General features: G+C 48.6%; 4 protein-coding genes across 5 annotated transcripts; 2 read left to right on the top strand and 2 right to left on the bottom strand.

The window, feature by feature from the left end:
- Window positions 1-345: 345 nt before the first annotated feature.
- Window positions 346-3222, bottom strand: LOC117854059 (uncharacterized). The gene is made up of 3 exons (XM_034736337.2): window positions 2689-3222; window positions 1583-1901; window positions 346-857 (listed from the first exon to the last, which is right to left on the bottom strand). Exons 1-3 carry the CDS (start codon window positions 3202-3204, stop codon window positions 811-813), a joined length of 882 nt encoding a protein of 293 aa, XP_034592228.1. The 5' UTR covers window positions 3205-3222; the 3' UTR covers window positions 346-810.
- Window positions 3223-4898: 1676 nt separating this feature from the next.
- LOC117853152 (THO complex subunit 4A) lies at window positions 4899-7330 on the bottom strand. 2 transcript variants are annotated; one of them, XM_034735525.2, is made up of 5 exons: window positions 6999-7330; window positions 6790-6924; window positions 6522-6590; window positions 6247-6431; window positions 4899-5475 (listed from the first exon to the last, which is right to left on the bottom strand). In XM_034735525.2, exons 1-5 carry the CDS (start codon window positions 7182-7184, stop codon window positions 5292-5294), a joined length of 759 nt encoding a protein of 252 aa, XP_034591416.1. In that variant the 5' UTR covers window positions 7185-7330; the 3' UTR covers window positions 4899-5291. The 2 variants fall into 2 exon arrangements, with proteins under 2 accessions (XP_034591416.1, XP_034591415.1); XM_034735524.2 differs by having other exon boundaries at window positions 6790-6930; window positions 6999-7329.
- Window positions 7331-7456: 126 nt separating this feature from the next.
- Window positions 7457-9348, top strand: LOC117853153 (autophagy-related protein 8D). Its single transcript, XM_034735527.2, has 5 exons — window positions 7457-7637; window positions 7715-7770; window positions 8453-8505; window positions 8669-8787; window positions 9073-9348. Exons 1-5 carry the CDS (start codon window positions 7607-7609, stop codon window positions 9168-9170), a joined length of 357 nt encoding a protein of 118 aa, XP_034591418.1. The 5' UTR covers window positions 7457-7606; the 3' UTR covers window positions 9171-9348.
- A 9108-nt stretch (window positions 9349-18456) lies between these two features.
- LOC117852489 (putative UPF0481 protein At3g02645) lies at window positions 18457-20651 on the top strand. The gene has a single exon (XM_034734597.2). It carries the CDS (start codon window positions 18579-18581, stop codon window positions 20343-20345), a length of 1767 nt encoding a protein of 588 aa, XP_034590488.1. The 5' UTR covers window positions 18457-18578; the 3' UTR covers window positions 20346-20651.
- Window positions 20652-21895: the final 1244 nt, after the last annotated feature.

Here is a 21895-nt window from a genome sequence, read left to right as displayed (position 1 = left end):
CTACAACGTATTAGTTTATTATCTTTATTTACAAAGATAAAGGCAGCAACAAACTAGGAGACAGACAGAGACTGAGAAACAGAGCAACAGGTTACTACAACTCTGACAGAAATCCGACAACAGAATGGGAAAACCACTAGAAACAGTGAGGTTCAAGTTCAGCCGTTCATGTTGGGGATCTGACGCAGCAGAACAAAGAACTCGCAAACACTGAAACGGATCAAACCTTTATAACAACATAAAGTTTCATTCCTTTGATGTATCAAGAAAAGGAGAGAAGAAGTTCTGTGCAGAAATGGCATGTAACTATGTAACCAATACCCATGACTTGAACTGAAAGCTAAATTCAACAAACATGGACTCCATTTTTCGATTTATCAGAAGCAAGACACATGCAAAACCAGAAACATCCATCCTCATTATCACCAGAGAGAGGTGAATATGGTAACTGCAACCAATGTTTGCAAAATCGTTCACCATTACTTCCACATAATGCTTTCACCAGTTTGTAAGTTCTGAAACTGAAACACCAATTCAGACCCATCCGGTCAGCGGGACGCATCGAACCTAACTAACAGAAACAGTAAAGTTGCCGAGTTTTCTGAAGCCATCTGAACAAAAGAAGAGCGGGACGCATCGAACCTAACTAACAGAAACAGTAAAGTTGCCGAGTTTTCTGAAGCCATCTGAACAAAAGAAGACAAGCTGATTCTCAAGTCACTGCATCCGAAATTCCGAAGTATTCCGACTTCTGATTTCTGAAGGGATGAACTGTGAGGTTGTTGTCAGAAGTTCTGCTCCCGTGTTCCTCTATGGTCCTTGTGCGTCAGCATCTGGGTAAACTAACGCCTCAGCATCTGAAATCGCAAGGGAATAAGTAAAACAATGAGTTGCAGTTACACTTTTGTGAATAACGAAAGAGAGCAAACAATCAGTTGCAAGATCAAAATTATTGGCTAACAAGTGGAACCACTGAACTTTCTGTAGTGAAGATCAAACTATTGGACAATCGAATTTCTTAAACGAGGATCATGGTAAGAAATGAAAACCCGGCAATTTATAGAACCAGACCAAATTTAGGATCTGCCAAAGGACTGCTAAATCCCACAAGGCACTCTCAATACGAGACCTGAGATTGTTTCCATTCAAATGCTTCTGCTTAATCTAAATTCTAAAGAATGTTTCAGATTAGTCCAGACCAAAGAAAGTAAACAATTTCCTCAAGCACGAAATCTGCAACCTTGGCGAAAATAAAAACCCAAGAAACTACATATAGAAACCATTCTTTTAGAAAAAAAAAATGCAGAAGTACTACTCTGAACATATAAGCTACGTTCATGTTGTGCAAGTTAAATTTTCTGTTGTCATCAGCATGGTATTTCATCAGATTAGTTTACTGATTTATTTGCACATCAAATTTAGAACTACAGAACTACTGTGAGGCACATTTCTATTCTCATCAGTACTCATCCATTGAGCATGTCATCACAAGACCACTTTGAAAACTTTCTAACTCTCACCTGCTGAAACCGTAACAAGCAGAAGTGCTACACAGACCACTGGAAAACTGCAAAGTTCTCACCTGGTGCCCCGGCGGTGTAGACGACGATGTTCATGGGCTCCTCGCTGTGATGCAGGTCGGTGACCAGAGGGGTCAGCCGCCCATACAAGCCGGCCTGCACGCACATTCTGGTGCCGAAGACCTCCCCTTCGTTCGCACGGATCCCCACCTGGGTCCTCAGGTTGAGCACGGAGCGGCCGTAGAAGCAGAATGCGGGCAAATTGGCTTGGCCGAAGTTCAGCGGCTGGTCCGAACGCAGGTACCGGATTCTCCGCCGCCGAGACGCCTCGGGCTCCTCCTTGTTGCACCGCCAGAACAGGATACTGCAGCCTCCTAGATTCTGTTGCAACGCAACACTTGTGTTTAGAAAAAACAAATAACTAGACAACACCGGTGACTGGATGAACAAGCATATCTGAATAAACATTGTAATGAGAACGAAATGTTCAGACCAAGCTAACTAGTACTCACTGTGATCTAGCAATATTTTCCAAGACCGACGACGGTGACAAATAGCTAAGATTTTCCAAGTACACATCAAATTATTCTGGTGACTCGCATATGGCATACGAGAACAGCAGGCAGGTCACTAACTAAGAATCCAGTGCTTTCAACACATCTTACTCGATGCAGGTAACGAATGACAGAGTTTCATAAAGCAACCATAATCTACAATAGACACCAACTTCTGGATAAATGATAGGAAATGGGGACGTGAACAGAATTAATGTGAATCAAACAAATCAGAGGAACAAGAACTCAAGAGCGCGGAACTACAGCTAGCGGGATTCAGATCTAGAACTTTTTTATTGACAGAAGTGGTAATCATGGCAAAACAAAAAGTGCCTAGAATTCGATCACCATGAACAACAAATCAGGAAGAATTAAGCAATTAACTGCTTCAGTAAGTGCAGACTTCGGCAGGAACAAACGCAAGAATCAGATTAAGCAGTTCCTGTGGGAATCGACGCAAGGAAGAAATTAAACATCCACGATTGAATGATAGGTTGGCGTTCCCAGCAGACAGCAACCCGTTCACGCAATCGATTAGTTCCACGCACGAATCCCGCTCCGGCCAAATCAAACGCTCGCCAGTGCCGAACAGAACGAAAGGACGGCGAACTCACCGGAGTTGATGGAACCGGAAGTGGTGGCGGGCCCTGTCTCGGCGGGACGACCTCGACCACCCAATGCCTCATGGTGCTCCGGGTGCCGAAGTACTCGTCGATGCTGACGCCGTTGTTCCAGATGCGGAACCTGCCGTTGGCGCGGAGGGTGCCGTTGTAGACGTGGCGCATGAGGACGTAGTCGCCGCGGCCGCCGTCGGTCCTGGCGGGCCTCCACATGACGGCGTCCTGCTCCGGGTCGTCGTAGCCGCGCTGGACGGCGCGCCTGCCGCGGCACCACCTGGGGGCCGGCTCGCCGGGCGAGAGCGCGAGGTAGCGGCCGTAGGCGGCGCCGTGGAGGAGCACGTAGTCGATGCCGTGGCGCTGGACCCGGTGCACCCGCCACACCCCCGCCAGGGGCGGGTCGTAGCCACGCGGGCGCAGGGAGACACCGATGCCGTCGTCGTCGGCGTGGAGGTACGTGCCGTGCACGCGGCTCCGCAGCCGCACGTGGATCCCGTCGGCGAAGAGGTCCATCGCCGTCGCCGCGCGGCGGGGGAGGGCGGGGGTGGGGGGTGGGGTCTTCTCCGGGTTGGTGGTGGCGGCGGTGCGGCGGCGAGCGCGTGGGGCTTCTCCGGGCTGCTTGGAGCGGACGGGGTGGGGTGGGGGAGGGAGGCGAGACGAGAGCCGAGCAGGTGTTTGTTGCGGGGCGGTTACGTTTGGGCGTCTGGGCGGGGGGATTTGAAGGCGATGGTAGGTCGGTGGCGGCGCGGCACCTTCACTGACTGGTGGGGCCGCTCGCCGCCAGGGCAGCCGGCCAGCGTTGCAGCCAGGGACATGTGGGCCCATGTCGAGCGCCAGTTCGGCGCCAGGGTGGCAAAGGTCACCGAGGGGCGAGGGCCTCGGGCTGGACCCCTGCGTCTGCGTGAGGGCGTGAGGCGAGCAATGCCACGCCACCAGCGCCGACCCTGCTGGTGGACCCCGCTGATGCGTACTATTTCCTGCCGTTGCATTATTTGTCATTTTAACTTTTTTAGTGCATAATTATTATTATGCATATATACAATTTAGTGCATAATCTTTTTACAGCCTATGAAGGAAGAACTCGGCTGTTGTATGTACAAAGAAATTCACGGAATAGCCGTTTTCATCCAATGTACGAGAAATTAGCTGGAGGCAAGGAAGCAATGCTCTCAGTCCACTATACAAGAAGTTTTCCCTGTGAATAACCTCTTCCTAATTGACAGATCATGGGACTTGAAATTCGCGTTGTTAATGGTTGGAGATGCAATGAGAAAAGTTGTTAATGGTTGGAGATGCAATGAGAAAAGGTACTTCAATTTCAGGCGGTGTGAAGAAGGGAGAGACTACAGGTTATCTAGAATTATTTGAGGATGATGTCACTAATATAATTTATTATTACGACAGCTACAATTCTATAGGGATTAAACTAAAATACAGTCATCGACTAAGGTCCTGTTTGTTTGCCCCTAGATTATATAAGCTGGATTATGGTTCAAGAGTAATAGGATAAATAACTATCTTAGGACCGCTTGGAACTACAAATAATCTGAAATAAGCTGCTCAAAAATAGCTTATTTGAGATTATTTGTGGTCCTATAGTGGCCCTCAAGTGTTCTTTTACCATAATACCCATGAACCATAATCTAGATTATATAATTTATAAGGATTATAATCTGAAATAAATAGGTCCTAAAACTCTACAAACAATGCTGATGGAGGAGAGGGCATTGCTGGCTTGCTGCTTGTGTGCCGCCCGGGCTCCATCGGAGACCGCTCCATGGAGAGATCGGTCATCATGGAGGCTCGGCAGTGGATCATCATGGAGGCTCGGCAGTGGAGGCTCACGTCATCGACCTCAAGTAATGTACGAAATAGCGAGCTACACTGAGATTATAGCGACGCTATAGCTAGCTGCCGCTACAACAGTGTTTATTAATTAACGGGCTATAGCGATTGAGCACATCTCTACGCTAAATCTTATAACCCGTTATTTTGTACATTGAGGTCCTCAACAACTAACCGGCAACCTCACTTATGTGCATGACATTCTTCTACCGAATACATGCTTACCATCTAAAAAAATTAAAACATGCTTCTAATCTGACGCGTACATAACATGTCCATTTCCTAAAATCTGAACTCATCAAGCAACAAAAACACATAAAACCACAAATCCTGGACGCAGGCAGACCATGCACACGCTCAGATAAACTAGTGCCACACCCAAATTGAATTGTGCCCAGACTAGCACAAACGTGACGACCTCCAACAGCATGTAATAAAATCTTTTAAACTTGTCTCTATTCTATCCCCTCCTACAAGCTTCTAAACTATAATTAAGAAGCTGACAAAAAATACAATGGAACAAGAGCCCACATTTGGTCATCGGCAGCACCTCATCTCACAAATAACCCCCCACCCACCCCACCATCATCTCATCACCCAACATGCTCAGTGGAACAAAAAAAGAAGCTTCTTCCAGCTTAACCTTACACGCTCACCGCTCATGATCCAATACATGTCTGCATCAACATTCCTACAGAAGGAGACATAGGGAGACCTATTGCCTGTGTTGATCAGTGCCACGGTGCCAGAATCATTTAGCTGGTCTCCATTGCTGCTGCGTGGTACTTGTCCAAGTCCGCATCCAGATCTTCAGCAGAAACTTTCTCACTGCCACGCCCTCCTCCCCTCCCTCGCCCACGGCTGGCAGGCCCTCGTCCGCGCCCACCGAATCCACCTCTACCCTGAGGCCATCCTCCACCACCACCTCTTCTGGGACCGCTGCAAAGTCAGTACTGATTTGTTACTCCATATCTTAAAAAGAATAAACTAGGTTGCGATAAAACATAGTTGAAATTGTTCAATCACATCACAATACAATCTTAAAATTAGCAACCGATAGCTAAGACTCAGCTCCACTTTCATTTGTGCTTTGATGTACACTTGCAGCACGGGTGGTGTAGCTATAGATCATTCTTGTTTATTCTTTGGATGCTGTAGTTGAAAAGCTGTAATTTCATTACTGGTTAAGTAATGAAGTAGATAAAAGGAACCGAAGACTAAGACTCGGCTCCACTTTCATCTTGTGTTTGACAGATTTGACACACACTACATAAGTATCATGTTGAGGCAACATTGATGAATTATGAGCTCTACTTTCCAGGTGATTCTAAAATGTCAAGAAAAGCTTGGTATGAGAAACGAGTGTGTCATACATATACTTCTATCACTATTCTGGCTTGAATGCATTTACTCCCCACAGGGCAAAAAATATATATGTTTCCTTTTTTTCGTTCCTGCAAGAGTTTCAATATGAGTACTCAAAAGTCACATAATCCCTGGCGTGCTTGTAGTACAAGCACACTTAATAAACTGTAGAAACCATGCAGAATTGAAATTCTAACAGGCATTAATGGCTACTTCCTATCTGTGGAGATGCTAATGAAACAATACGGTAACGGCTGGCAAGAAGCACAGTAGTTTTAGAAAGCAATGTTCTGCCTTCGTTATTTCATCAAGACAGGCATAATGGCCAAGAATGATGCTACTAACCTTGTGAAAGGCACCTTGAAGTTTCCAGCTGGTGGGTTGAAGGCGAAGGTAGGGGTTGGCGGCGCCTCAATATTTGTCCCAATGATCTCAATTTTCATAGGTTTGCCATCAAGCTGCACATTGTTGTACCTCTTAACAGCAGCTAGAGCATCAGACCTTCTTGAGAAGACAACCTCTGCAGTTCCCTGTCGAAGTTGAGGCACACATTAATGAGCACTTGAACGAAGGAAATAAAAGGAAGGGGCAGACGGGAAGAGTGTGGGCATCAGAAGAACCTTTGATCTCCCGCTCCTGTCATAGTTGATGGAGTAACGCTTGATATCACCAACATCAGAAAATAGTTCCTGAGCAGAGTAGGATCAGCAATTGAGCATAGTGTTTGGGTGGGTACAATGGCGCAGCAGAGCAAAACAAAGAAAAGATGGAACCGTTCGTTTTGTCTCCTAATAAGCAAGAGTAGGTGCTCAATCGATGAATCAGATGTAAGCAGCGAGGCAGGGAAAGGCATGATGTAGCACTAGGTTTAGGGCAGGAGAAAGAGACCTTGATGTCGTCGTTGGAGACGGCATAGTCGAGGTTGGAGATGTAGAGCCTGGTGGGCTCTTCGAGGACGCCCGCCATCGGCGCGGCCTGGAGGCGACCGGCTCCGTATCCAGCATAAGCCATGGGCCGCCGCGCCTGCGCCTGCGATTTAGTTAGGAGGACGAGCACAGCAGGAAATCTCGATTTGGGGAGAACGGGAGGTCCCTCACCTGGAAAGGGGAAGTGGTGCCGCGGTGGTACGGGGCTGCAGCAGCGCGGGCGTTGAAGCGGCGGCGCGGCGCCGTGGGTGCGGGGCCTCCGCCTCCGGAGGTAGGGCCTCGGCCGCTGGGGCGTGGTTGCTTGTTCTTGTTCTTGGAGATGAGGTCGTCGAGGGACATGTCGAGGGCGTCGGCCATCCTCCCTATTCTCCCTCGCGGCGGCGGCAGCAGCAGGGGGGCCCGGACCGGGAGCGGCGGCGGCGGCGGCGGCGGCGAGGGTTCAGGGGAGAAGAGGGAGGAGGAGAGGCAGGCGACGCGACGACGACAAGCAACGAGTTTTCGATGGGCTGAAGTTTCTGGTAGGTATAGTTGTGGGGTGTTGGGCCCCCATGACCTCAATTGGGCTGATATGGATTTCTCCCACTACTATCCCGAACCGGACAGCCCAGCACGGCAACCACCACTTTGCCGTCCGTCTTCCGGACTCTTCTTCCTTCCTCTTCTCCAGTTCTCCTTCCGACCTTCCTTCCTCCTCCCGCAGCTGCGTCGGCCGTTTGGGGGAGGGCAAATTTCGTCGAAGGGAAGGAAGCAATCGACGATTCGATCCGATTTGATTCGCCATGAAACCCTTCAAGCAGGAATTCACCTTCGGTCAGTAGCTCTCAGTACACATCTACCTCTGTATTTCACTCGATCGAATGAATTCCTGATGCATGCTGGGGGTGCAGATGAGAGGGTCCAGGAATCCGCCGCCATGATCGCCAACTACCCCGCCAGGATCCCCGTATGTGAAGCTTCTCTGTTCCTTTTTTTTATTTGATTTGATGAGGAGGAGAGGGGACTTCCCTTTCCTTCTCTGTTCCAGGCTTGCAGCCCAAACCCTAGGAAAGCAGGGCCTGCCCCTTCGTGTCCACAACTGACATCACTAGCCGGCCGATTAGTGGTTGATACTGCTCTATGCCAGTGCCATCAGGTGCTGCTTATTACGTTTTCCACTTCCGCTCTCATTAATCAAGTCATCACGTTTGTGGATGTGGACGGAACCAAACGGCACAGTGGATTTTAGGATTCACTTCAGAATTCCTTTGTTGCTTCACACAATTTCTTGCCTTTCGGAACCCTGAAAGAAATTTCTCATGCTGGGGCCTGGGGTTTCGTTCAGGGTTTAGTCATATTTTGTTTATGCTGTGCCGATTGAATCAGTTCCCTGTCTTCCCAGTTATGCCCACCATGCTCCTGCAAAATGCAAATCAATTTTCTGATGCTCATGGATTCTTACATGCATGCATTAAGGTCTTGACATGTTGCAAATTCTAGCTTAAACCACGCACTCTGAATTTCTACTGAAACTGAACAAACTCTAGCCTCTATTTTGTTCTGCATTCCCCTTTTGCCCCCAATCTCGGACAGTTTGTGGCATCTCTTGCTTGATGAACATGGAACTCCTTGTATTTGGCTATTTGCAGGTCATCGTTGAAAGGTTTTCAAGGAGTAATTTACCACAAATGGAGAAGAGGAAGTTAGTTGCTACTCTCTTTGTGCCCATTACATTGCTAGAGATGGATGGGGTGTTTGATTGTCAATGATCCCATGCCGTGCCATGATTGATGTCTTACAGTAATACCATTGATCATTCATTTCAAAGATTCAAATGCAGTAAGACAACTTTATTTATGGTGCAGGTACCTGGTTCCCTGTGACATGCCCGTTGGGCAGTTCATTTTCATACTACGGTCCAGGTTACACCTATCTCCAGGAACAGCGCTATTTGTGTTTGTAAACAACACATTACCCCAAACAGGTGAGACTGCCATTGGTCATATAATGTATTTGTTACTCCGATCCCTTCTGAAGCCTCAGGCATTTTGTTCCTCAGTTGTGTCACGGCCTGTTGTGCTATGTTAGGACCAAGCAATGTTGTAAAAAATACTAGGTTCTAGGCTCGCTCCAAAGCATCCGAATGTCGAAACTTGGACATTTGGGGAAAGTAGAAAGGGGTGTTGTTTTGCATGAATTGGTAGTCTCTCTCTTTTTTGGGGGGCAATAAAACTTGAACTCATTGTGATGATGCAACTTTCATCCGCAGCTAGCCTGATGGGAAGTGTGTATGACGCGTACAAGGACAAGGACGGCTTCCTCTACATGTGCTACAGCAGCGAGAAGACATTTGGCTGCCTGGCCTGACCTTATAAACGTAGAAGTTTGCTTTGCACAGTCAGATAGCCCGTGCATGTGTAGATGTGTTGCCTTGTGTATAACAACCGTGCTCGTTCTCGATCAACTCTGTACATATAAGATCGTGCTACTCGGTATGTTATTATTATTATTATTATTATTATTATTATTATTATTATTATTATTATTATTATTATTATTATTATTATTATTATTATTATTATTATTATTATTATTATTATTATTATAAAAGAAGTACGCATCTCATTGTCGTGTCGTGTGGTTTTAAGACAGGCAAGACACGTGAAACATGATGTACTATTGGTCTAGCTATAAATAAAGTAAGGTGATATTCTACCTGCTACTTCCAGCACCGTATGTCCGTATGTGGGTGTGATTCGGGTAGAAACACACGCCGCATCTGATGAATATGGGCTCTCAGCCACAGACGGTGCTGGGCCTTGTAGTTGTAGATGTGACTGATGCTGAGATTGACGAATGATTAACTAAACAAAGCAGAGCATCCATGCTTAGCCGAAGACTTAAATCGGTTTTAACTCAAACGTGATCCACCTGTTTAAATTAAACGAAGCCTTCGACGCGAATCAATACCCCACTCTGTACACCACGGCACTCCGATCAATCCCCCACTTAATTACTCGCATAAACGGAAAAAAGGCTGCCGATATGGCGCCCACTTGAACACGCATTAACAGGAACCGGTTGGGCGATGAGGCCCCGCGCATGTTTAACCATCATTTCTCTGCGGAAATTGTATCTGTTTTGCAGATCACTCATCACAAGCGGCACCTCGCAAAAGATGGAAGGAAACAATACTCAAGTGGCAGGGATTATTCTTCAACATCCAAAACGACCCAGATCGGAGTGTTCTTTCCAGTCTGGTGTGTGCATGATGCTTTGGGTGGCATATTGGCCTTCCTGCTGGGCGCTTGATGCGCCTGATCCGACCAGAATTTTATACATGTCAACATGTGTGCCATTTGATCATTGTCACTACCCGTGGCTGGTAGCTCAGGTGCTAGCCTTTTTTAGATGATGAGCTAAAGTGGTAGCTGTAGCAGACACCACAGTCCAATTGTCGCTGGATCGATTATAGACTCATACCTGGTTTTCTTTTTTTCGCGACCGTGCCTTTTTCATTAAGAGGAAAAGAAGTAGCAGGTTACATGGTTGAACAGTATCATTTAGGAACGATGACCTGCTTTAAAAAAAACTTGTTAAGAAAAGTTTACATTACCATCATTTTGCGACCCAACTACCAGGTTAGTGCCCGTATCATGAGTTTGAGGAAATGTAGTGAAAGATGATAGGCAGTGGAAACGAGCTGCTACCCAAGCATACGCGTCTTCGAGGATCCTTTGTACAAGCATCGTCGCCATCTTGTCCATTCTATTGAAGGTTCGTGTGTTACGTTCAAGACAAATGGATCAAGAAATCAGGATCAACAATGAGTCAAAAGATTTACTGTCCATTTTGTCCACTCGTTTCCTTACCACCATCCACCAGTCGACGAGAGAGAGAGAGCGCTCTGAAGCAGATGGTGTGAGGGCCTACCAGTTCGCTCTTGACAGGATCAAGTGCCAAACTTTCCTGGCATAGGAGCAGTTTATCATTAGATGATTGATGGTTTCTGATTCCTGACTGCAAAAGATGCGAGTATCATCATCCTGAAGATTGTGCTTCTTGCATCTTGATGTTGTCCAGCAGCGTCTATGAAGAATAAGCCACATAAAGAATTTGCATTTAGCAGGTGCTCGTGTCTTGCAAAGGATCCTTGCCCCAGATATTTCATGATGTACAATGAAAAAGGCCCTATATGCTGACGTCGTGAAGAAGCTAGGTCCTATGTCCATTTCCATAGCACCCTGTTCGAGGTGGCATCATCCAGCGTGATCATCTCCAATTTGTTCCAGATGTTTAGGTAGTCAAGCAAAACCTGAACCGTTAGAGCACCTGTGATATCCCTGACCCATTTTCTGTCCTGTATGCCTTCATGAATTGTTCTTTTCTTACAAATTCTAGGACCAACTGCCTGAAGTAGGCACGGGGCGATTTCAGCAATGGAGCAACCTTCAATCCACCTGTCTGTCTAGAAAAGTGTATGCTTGCCATCACCCACTTGTACCGAAGTGGAGTAAAAGAACATTTGAGCGACCAGGGGATCCACTGAGTCAAGCAAATTATACCATGCTCGCGAGGTGTCTGTTTTCTTCAACCACAACCAGCTCATCTGAAGTGCATAGCCCATGATACGTAAATTTGTGACCCCAAGACCTCCAAGAATAGATGGTCGGCAGACTTTTGTCCAGGCTAGTAAGCAGTGACCCCCAAAGACCATCTCTGTTCCTTTCCATAAGAAAGCTATTCTACATTTGTCAATTTTTCTGATGGTCCATGGAGAGATGGCGATCGCGACAGCTGTGTGATGGGGACGGGCGACATCTTAACTTTGACCGGAACTGCTCAACCTGTCTTACTCACTAATTTTGCCTTCCATGTTGGTAAGCCATCACTAATCTTATCCATGAGAGGCATTAAGTCATTTCATCGCAGCCTTTTAGTAGATAGTGGAATCCCCAGATACTTGCATGGGAGAGGTTCTAGGCACCCTGGAAAGAATTGTAGCAACCTAACCGTGTGTTACAGGTCACATTGGATTGGTGAAATGAGGCATTCTGAAGCCCAGATGCCAACCCAAAGAGGTCTAGAATGACTCCAGTAGCAACTAGGTCCCTTTGCATTGGTGACAAGAACAGCACTACATCATCTGCATAAACATAAGCACATTCTTGCATGACACTATCACCTAGAGGCATTAGAAGACCTTCTCTGTCTGCCAACCTGATCATGGAGTTCGGAGCTTCTATTGCTAGGACAAATAGCATTGGTGACAAAGATCACCTTGCTTGAGACCCCTAGCATGGCAGATTCTCCTACCTGGGCACCCATTCAAGATTATCTTGGTGCTTGCCGTGGATAGGAGCATACTAATCCAATTGATCCACCTTCTTGTGAAACCTATGTGCAGTAGCAAACGTAGCAGGAAAATCCAGTCGACCGAATCAAAAGCTTTGGAAATGTCTAACTTGAGCAGTGCACATGGTGATTTTCTTCGATGAAGGAACTTTGCTAACAACCAAACCATCATGAAATTATCATGCAGAAGGCGACCTTGTATGAAAGCACTCTGGTTGTGATGAATCAGATTGTGCAATTCCTGGGCTAGTCTATTGGCAAGCACCTTTGTGAAGAGCTTAGAGAAGCTATGAATGAGACTAATTGGGCGGTAGTCTCCAATTCTAGTTGCATCAGGTTTCTTGTGAAGTAGCACCATGTAGGCTTGATTGACTAGGTACAGGCTGCGACTATCAAGGTTCCATAAAGCGTTGAAGGCTCGCATGATGTCATCTTTGATAACCGGCCAAGCAGTCTTGTAGAAAAGGCCCGTGAATCCATCAGGGCCAAGAGCCTTGTCTGGTGGTAACTCTAGTATTGTTTTCCAAACCTCCTCCTTGGAGAAGCAGTAATATGTCGAAGAGAAATTAGCAGATAGATTGCCTCAGCTTTAGCTTCTTCATGCATGACATCTAGTTGATCGACCTTAAGTGAGTGTATATGATTCTTCCTGCTACGATGGCATGCCTGAAGATGAAAGAACTTCGTGTTGGTGTCTCCCTCCGCTAAGAAAGTGATGTGTGATCTCTAACGCATGATGGTCCGGAGTAAGGATGCAAGGCCAAGGCATCTGAGTTTCATCTTATTGCGTAGGCTCTGTTCATGATGAGCTAGCGTTCTACTTTTCTGTGCCTCATCGAATCTAAGCACCAACTCCTTAGCTATTTCCAATTGGAGCTGAACACCATCAACATGCTTGGCACTCCATCTTTTTAACGCGACTGTCGTATTTCGAAGCTTGTAGTCTAAAGTGCGAAATGCATCTGCATGTTGCCATGGATAGGTCCATGCTTGCTCCACGGTCTGCAAACCATCATATTTGGGCCAGATGTTTTTGAACTTGAAGCGCTTGAATGAAGACAAAGCACAGCCGGTTTGTAAAAGCAGTGGAGCATGGTCTGAGCATTGGGATGACAACGCTCATAGTTTATGATCTAGGAAGACCGACATCCACTCCTCAGAGGCAAACACCCTATCAATGCATTCCAAAGTTGGATCTAACCACTCATTGCTCCAAGTGAACAAGCGACCATTCAGATGTAACTCCTGAATCTCTAGATCATCAATAAAGCGTCTGAAATGACCCATCATTCATCGATCTAGCCGCGAATTATTCTTGTCATCTGCCTTATATATGAGATTGAAATCTCTGCATACCATCCATGGACCAGTGCGCCCATTCCTAAAATCTCATAGTTCAGTTAAGAACCGTATTTTTTCAGTCTCTGACTGGGGACCATACACGCATGTTACCCACCAATCCTCATCATTTGTCAGTAGCTTGATCTTAGCAGTCACTGAAAACTCACCAAACACTGGGCTAGATGCTGCCCACGTGTCTGCACCATGCCAAAATAATACCACCACATGTATGCGTCGCAGGCAACGTCAAGTAATCGAAGTCATCACCTAGCAACTCCCTAATTATCAAGTCATTACAGGCATCAAGTTTGGTCTCGTGTAACATCACGAGTGACACACGTTCTTGAGCGACCAAATCATGCACAACATATCGCCTAGCTCTAGCATTAAGCCCTTAAACATTCCACACGAGTATGTTTTCAGCAATCATAGGTATAGAGTTTTGCGACCCAAGGGTGTTAGGACAGGTAGGGAGGAGCTTATGGCTCAATCTCCGCTACCGCTGCACTGAACAACGGCCGACCATCAGGGATGAGCTCGTCGAGGGCTTCACATTGAGAAATGGGCATAGTCGTCGTGAAAACCTCCCAGAAACGCTGGAAGGCCACAATGTCCAGAGGCCCGGCAAACGATGAAATGCCCAGCTTCTTCATAAGCACATTCTGTGCTTGAAGCACCGGCTTTGTCGCTCGATGTCGCGATTTCTTGGCTAGCCTCTCGCTCCTCCTGATCACCGGTGTTGAAGATGGAGGAGTGCGGGCCTTGCACCTAGGTGGTGCTCATTGCAAGACGGCCGGTGACCTCACCCTGCAAATGGAGTTTGCGAAGTCAGCCACAACGTTCTTAATCGGCGTAGAAGTCTCTGGTGGGAAATGGAACGATAATGTTTGTTTGGAGCCCCTGGTAAGGGTCACGAAATTGTTCTGAGCCGTAGTGTCAATGCCAGAAGCTGGAGCATCATCAAAGCATACCACTTCAAGGTTGATTGCCACGTGATCAGAATCAGCATGGGAGCACGTGGATGCTTGTGTGCAAGCGACCAGGGCAGGGACATCCGAGCTAGCCCCCAATGGTGGAGCCTGCAGGACAGCTCCTCCATCCTGGGCGGCCTCAGTTGTGGGTGGCCCCTCTTCCAGCACCAGTGGCTGCACTCCCACTGTACCTGTTACCTTTGGCTGGCCCAGCCTATCAGAACGAATTGCATTGGACAGGATTGATAGCTCTGCTTCCTGCCTCATTGGGTCATGTTCAAACATTGACCTCCCTCGCAGCGACCTAGATGAGGCATTATCTTCCTGATGATGATGCACTAGAGTGTTATCTTCCAAAAGATGTCTCTTTGGGAATCCAAGACCACTTCCGTGATCATTGGGTCAAATGCCTACACATTTGCACTGTCACCCGGCGCATAGCAGTTAATGATGGCGTCTTGGGCGTTTTCCACCTTGCCTCCACTTGAAGGTGTAGCATCCAGGTGCGTTGCCCCTACCGTTGGACCCTCTTTAGGCACTCCATGCGCCCAGCGACCAAACCGTAGAGGCATGGGTAGCGACCAGGTCAGTTGCTGCAAGCCCGCCCTCGCCATCATTGTCGCCTTGGAGAATGGTGGCCCCCATCTAGGACCCAAGGAAGGTCCACCACCCGAGCTCCCTGCCTCATGTGTGAACCGTGTCCTCTTTGACCATGGATGTTTCCTACTCCGTTGTGAGAAGCCAGGATAATCCTCATCTTTCATGCTGTCATAGTTATCTGGCGGAGTGTCATCATTTGATGAATCGCAACCTCGATGATTCTTATGTGTACCCTATACCACAACCCATCATGTTTGGAGTGAATCAGTTCATGAGGTTTCAAGAAAAGGCCGCATTCCACGTATAGTGTCGGCGGCTCGGGGATGAAGATCAACCTCTCATTTAGAACAAGATCCGGGTGAGTGCACCAGCCAGCCAGGTACCAAATTGCGTTGTTATCTCCAGCAAGCTGTGGTGGGGCTTCAACCAGGTCAGAACAAGCTGAAGCTAGAACAATTTGCGCAGTCTCTAAGTTATGGGCGTGTGTCGGGATTCCTCGAAGCTGAACCAACACTCTGAACCGCATTGAGGCCAGGCTAGCCATGGATTGACACCAGCCACCTTCTCCAAATCAGCTGGAATGGCGCTTCTGACGGTAGGTAAGATCCGTTCCACTATTGCCGGTGTACTAAATTGAACCAGGAAATCATCTGGCTCAGACCTCTATACGGCAGACTCCTCTGGAATGAGATTAAGAAATTCCTCAAGGAGTCGTCCAACCTGCAAGACAGAAATCTTTGGACGCGCACCTCCAATTATCGCTACCAGGGCTCAAGATGAAAGATTTGATTCTTGAGTATCCATCTTCTGTGACCTTGGCACCACACACATTTCAGTTTCTAGGCGACAAGCAGAGTGACCATATGGCCTGGGTGTTGCTGGCAGCGAGGAAAGGGACATGTCCTCAGGCCCAGACGATGGCAGCGCACAAACTGCTGGAGGAGAACCAATATGTCCAGTAGAGTGGGAGTGTGCTGACCTTGTGGCGCCGGAGGAAAACGAACGACCACGTGCAGCCGAAGCTTGTGCCGGTGCAACCATCTGGGGCTGATGGGAGGGTGGAGGCGGAGGGCGGCGGATGGGCTGTGTTGGGGAGCGATCTCGCTTGCATTGGCGCGACCGATGGCCCTCCCGTCTGCAGCGGAGATAGCGGGGATAGGTTTCTGCAGGCAGCGGCGATGTGGTCCGTAGCGAAGCAGTTGAAGCAGCGACCTACCAAGTTCACCGGAACCGGGCGGGGTGTGACGCGGACCAGCTTGCTCACCGTGACGCCCACGGTGGCGACACACCTCTACACAACCCTCATCCGACGGCCCCTCATCGCTGACATTGGGAATCCGCAGATGGCGACCTTGAGCGACCGGGGGTACACGCTCCGGCCGTCCCTGGGCCCTGGAACGGTCGGCCTGAGCCCTGGATGTTGGTCCCCTCCTCCGAGCATCCGCCATGAAGCCACCAGGGGATGGGGCAGAAGGATGGGTGGTCGGTGAGATGTCCATTGCCACCGCCTTCCCCTTCCCTTTCCTATGGGTGGTGGACAGTGATCTTGTTTGCGATTCATCCAAGGAAGACGAAGAAGAAGCACTATATCTCAGCCAATCTAGGGTCCCTCCTGGCAGCCCCTCAGCTCGCCACTCGAATGGAGGGGCTAGGGGGTTGAGGGATGGCGACCGAGGCGACCGCATTGCTAGGGACGTCGCTGCCGACGGGTCCACAATGTCTGCTGTTGGGGGGGAAGGGGTGGATCTAGATCTTCCTCATCTCCTCTTCCATCGTCAGATCTGGGACGGAGCTAGGATTTGAGAATAGGGGGGTTGTTTAAGCCGACAACAATAAATCATACATGATGAAATATATATACAACGAGAGTGTAGATAATAACCAAAAATGTTTATTCTACAATACAAAAGAAGGCCAAAAACCAGGGAAAAAAATTTAATTACACCTTGGTGTCTAACCTCCACCGGTCAACCTAATTCTAGGATAAAAAAGAATCACGGTAATAATAAATGAAATGAGAAGACAAAAGGAAGAATAATCCTCAATAAAATAAATGTCGTTAAGATAAATGCGGAGGGAGAATAAACAAGCATAGCACTAACTATATTTATTAACTAACTATATTTATTAACTAGTAAATTATTAGTGATTATCTAGCTAATGGAGGAGGTACTGTGGGGGCACCAGATGTTGGGGGTGTGAGGACCCCCTCAGCCCCTCCCTCCCTCTGCCACTGGATCCGGCGGTGCCCATGCGTGTGCCTGATGCGACTCGCGGGATGAGGATGGACGCCGGGGCTAGGAGCGGCAGCTGGTGGGTTGGTGGATGCTAGGGCCGAAGTGCTCGTCAGCGGGGTGCAGGAGCTAGAGAGAGACCCGGAGGACAATTCGGGTTTCGTCTTCCAAAACTGTTCCCTCACCGCCGACGAAGGTGTCAATCTCACCGGCGTCAAGACCTTATAACTGGTTTTCTTTTTCACACTTCTATATTTTGTGATTGAATTTTATTTCCAATCCATTGCCCATAAATGGAGTCGTGCACCTACAACCAGGAGCGACGTCAAGGGGGCCCTGGCCCCCTATGCAGGTGTACCTATGCAGTATGCACCAGTTTTTGCCATGCTAAGCAATGGTGGTGGTATGGGTGGAGGCATGCAGGGATTGGTAGATGATGCAGAGCATATAAAATAGAGCAAAGTTGGACAAAGGGAGAGAATATGTGTATATTCTTTGCTTCCAAATAGTTGATGATGAGAACAACAATTGTTAAAAAAAACAGAGAAGAGGATAGGCGATCGAGGTACATTTATTTTTCCTTAAATTTCCGTAAACAAATTGGCAAACTCAGGACTTTTTCATATACAACGCTTCGAACTAGAATAGTCGTCACAAGCATTATGATCCAGGCTTCAGAATACGGTCCTACCAGACATCACCGGTAAATGCGCATACCATTCGATTTTCTACTCAAATGAAATTCGTTCCAATTTTCAAATTTTCTCAAAAATTTAAAAATTCCAGCCTATCGGTCGTACTGGTTCTTCGTTCTGAAATTTTGACCGGATCTGGTAGAGTGAACATTGGTATGTGAACTACTGCTTGCCAACCTCTTTTGCAGACTGTTCACACATATAGTGCTACCATGCTGAAGTGGGTGGTTCGAAAGCCATACCGGTCGAGAAATCTGCAGAAGAAGAACGTGTGGAAAATGAAAGGATGAGACATGGCGATGGTGCCTATGAACGGACGTCCAAACGAGACATGCATGTGAAAAATGAAACCTCCACAGTTCAAATCAAAAGCGTTACACCACCAACTTAAATAACTTTATTCCTTCATTTCTTTCAATGAAATCGATCGAGTAACCATATAAAATCATCGTTCATAGTAGTATATATTGCCGCCGGTTATCCAATTGCCAAGCAACAACCAGCAGCTAGCTTCTCTATCTCGTAACTCGTAAGTGACAGTGATCAGTAGGGAGTGCCGCTAGGCCACAAGGACTAGCAATGGCGGCCTCCGATCATCAGGACACCAGCCGGCATGGGACGCCGCTGGTGTTCGACGAGGTCCGGTGGGTGGTCCAGATCCGGGAGTCCCTGGAGGAGGACGCCACCGGCGGCGACGACGACGACACCGGCATCCCGGTGTCCGTCTTCAACGTGCCCAGGGCGCTGCAGGTGCACAAGCCGGAGGCCTACACGCCCCAGTTCATCGCGCTCGGGCCCTACCACCACTGGCGGCCGGAGCTGTACGAGATGGAACGCTACAAGCTCGCGGCGGCGCGGCGCGCGCAGAAGCGGCTCTGCCCGGCCGGGCTCAAGCTCGACGGCCTCGTCGACCAGTTCAAGCGGCTCGAGCGCAGGGTCCGCGCCCACTACCACCGCTACCTCGACTTCAGCGGCGAGACGCTGGCGTGGATGATGCTCGTCGACGGCGCGTTCCTGCTCGAGTTCCTGCAGATATACGCCGTTGCCGCGGCCAACGACGGGGATGTCGCCGCCGGCGATGGCAAGGCGCTGCGACGGGTGTCGTCGAGGATGCAGCACCTCGTCGACTTCACCGGGAGGAAGTCGGCGCACAACCTCATCCTCCGCGACATGCTCATGCTCGAGAACCAGATCCCGCTCTTCCTCCTCCGCAGGATCCTCGAGCCGCAGTGCGCGTCGACCGACGAGTCCGGCGAGCTGCTCGCGCGGATGGTCACTGGGCTCATGAGGGAGCTCTGCCCGTTCAAGATGATGGAGAAATTCCCAGCGATCGACGCCGGCAAGCACGCGCACCTGCTCGAGGTGCTCTACTACCTGCTCGTGCCGAAGCCGGCGGCCGAGGACCACGCGGCGGAGGCCGACGCCGCCCACGCCAACCACCAGGACGACGGGTACGACATCGAGGAGCAGCCGGTGGACGGCGGCGACGCCGAGGACGAGGAGCAGAAACCAGCCGCCGGCTGGGAATACATCAAGCAGCTGCTCGTCACCATCGGGGGCATGGCGTCGGGTGGCCGGATGCGCTACGTGACGAAGCCGATCGCGTTCGTCGTCAAGGCGCCGTGGAAGATGCTCACCGTCGTGCCGGGGTTCTCGGCGATGAAGCAGCCCGTGGAGGCCTTCTTCATGTCCGGCGCCGACGGTAGCGTCCGCCCCCGCGACCCGAACGGCGCGGGGTACCTGACCCGGCCGCCGCTGATCGAGGAGATCATGGTCCCCTCGGTGTCCGAGCTGGCCAACGTCGGCATCCAGTTCTCCCCGACCGCCGGCGACCTGACGACCATCGCCTTCGAACCCAAGACATTGACCTTCCACCTCCCCGTGGTGACCCTGGACTCCAACACGGAGGTGTTGCTCCGGAACCTGGTCGCCTACGAGGCGTCGGCGGCGTCCGGCCCGCTGGTGCTGGCCCGGTACACGGAGCTGATGAACGGGATCATCGACACCGACGAGGACGTGGCGGTGCTGCGGCGGCGCGGGGTGGTGCTGAACCGGATGAAGAGCGACGGCGAGGTCGCCAAGCTGTGGAACGGCATGGCGCGGTCGGTGCGGCTCACCAAGGTGGCGTTCGTGGACAGGGCGGTCGAGGAGGTGAACCGCTACTACAACTCGCGGTGGCGCGTGAAGACGAAGCGGTTCATGCGCAAGTACGTGTTCAGCTCGTGGCAGGTGCTCACCTTCCTCGCCGCCATCATGATGCTCCTGCTCACCACGCTGCAAGCTTTCTGCTCCGTCTACACATGCTCGAGGTGGTTCGGCGCCGTCACCGTCGCGACGGCGGATTGATATTACTGGACGGATTTGGGAGCCTTCCTTGATCTGGCTACGCGACATGATTTTGCATGGGTTTGGTTTTGGCTGGAAATGGCACCAGTATACAGTTGTTGGATAATGTGGTTGGGCATGCATTTTCTTTTCTTTTGGTGGTGGTTGTTCTGATGTGTAAAGTACTGAAGTGATTGGTTGTGATTTGTACGTGAGATTAATAAGACCTGCGCATCTCGCGCCATTGGTTTGACATTGTAATTTATCTCCATGTAAATCTTATCTTATGATAATCCAAGTTAACATCTTCTAATTCATTATAATTTACCGGTAAAATCTTCCATGTAAATCAGGATATGGACGCATTAATTATCATATATGCTTAATACTTCGAAATTTTCATCCATACCATCAAACCAACCTTTGCAACTTAAACATTCAAGGTGTCTTAAATTTTGAAACTCTATATCATAAATTAATTTGTCAAAAATCAACATATTATTGTTCATAGACCTGCTTTTATGAAATCTATCTCACTTTAATGTTCATAACTTTAGATCAAATGTCCGGTCAGAAATAATGAAGCCAACCTGACAATAGGAAACAAATTGCTTGCTTGTGATGATCGATTTGAAATTAATAATTCAAGATGCTTCGCTAGCTAGTAGTTCATCATGACATAAACATTTTTATCAGAGGAAATGGCTGCAGAGCTGTGCCCTTGTGTCCCCAAAGGAAGTGCTGAGCACTTAACCCAAAAGACGTGAGACGATAATGCTCCTCACCGAGTCGCCCACTCTGTGAAGTAGCAACAGGGATGTTTTCTAATTACTACTCATTCTCTTTATGGAACTTGAATGTTAAGAAGGAATCCTATCAATTTTTTTGTTGCATATAAAGGCCATGCTTTGGATGTATAAAAACGCAAACCGGAACATGAACAACCCATGAATCATGATGCTTGCTGTAGAAGGAAATGTGGCATGAAAAAGGGAACTCTGCATTGTTTGAACAGGGTAGCAGATGCTGTTCCCGCCCGCCCACTTGCAACAAGAATGTTAGGATAGATAGTCTACTTTCCAATCATCTTCCTCACCCACTCAACGAATCCATGTGAGCGAGAATTGGGCCATCTAATCGAGGCCTTATTAAGCGATCCTAATGGCGACGATAGTGCTTGGGCTGGTTCGGGTTGAAAGCAGGCGTGCGCTCATGGAGAAGTTATAAGCCCTCTAGGAGGAGGTTGAGGGCACAAGGTATCTTGGAGCTCCACCTGCAATGGAAAGTGCTACAGCATCAAAACAGCGAATTGGCAGAATATTTGAGGTGGGTGATGACTGCAAAGTACGGATTTGGTTACTGCAAAGATGATTTTACCCATCGCTCTGTTTTTGATGTGCCAAGTATATGTTTGCAGATTAAATAGAATCCTAAGTATTTGGTTGGCTACCACAATTTGTCAAAAATTTTACCACCTTTTTTTTGTGGTAATTGTTCGGTCCTCATCACAGCTATGGCGTGCCAGAATTTGGTTATTACATCTCACTTGTCATAGACTCAACATTTGACCA

The sequence above is a fragment of the Setaria viridis genome, chromosome 4 (genome assembly GCF_005286985.2).
Source record: "Setaria viridis chromosome 4, Setaria_viridis_v4.0, whole genome shotgun sequence".
In the NCBI taxonomy this organism is placed as follows: Eukaryota; Viridiplantae; Streptophyta; class Magnoliopsida; order Poales; family Poaceae; genus Setaria; species Setaria viridis.
Note: the sequence above shows the minus strand (reverse complement) of the source record. Positions and strands in the feature narration are given on the sequence as shown.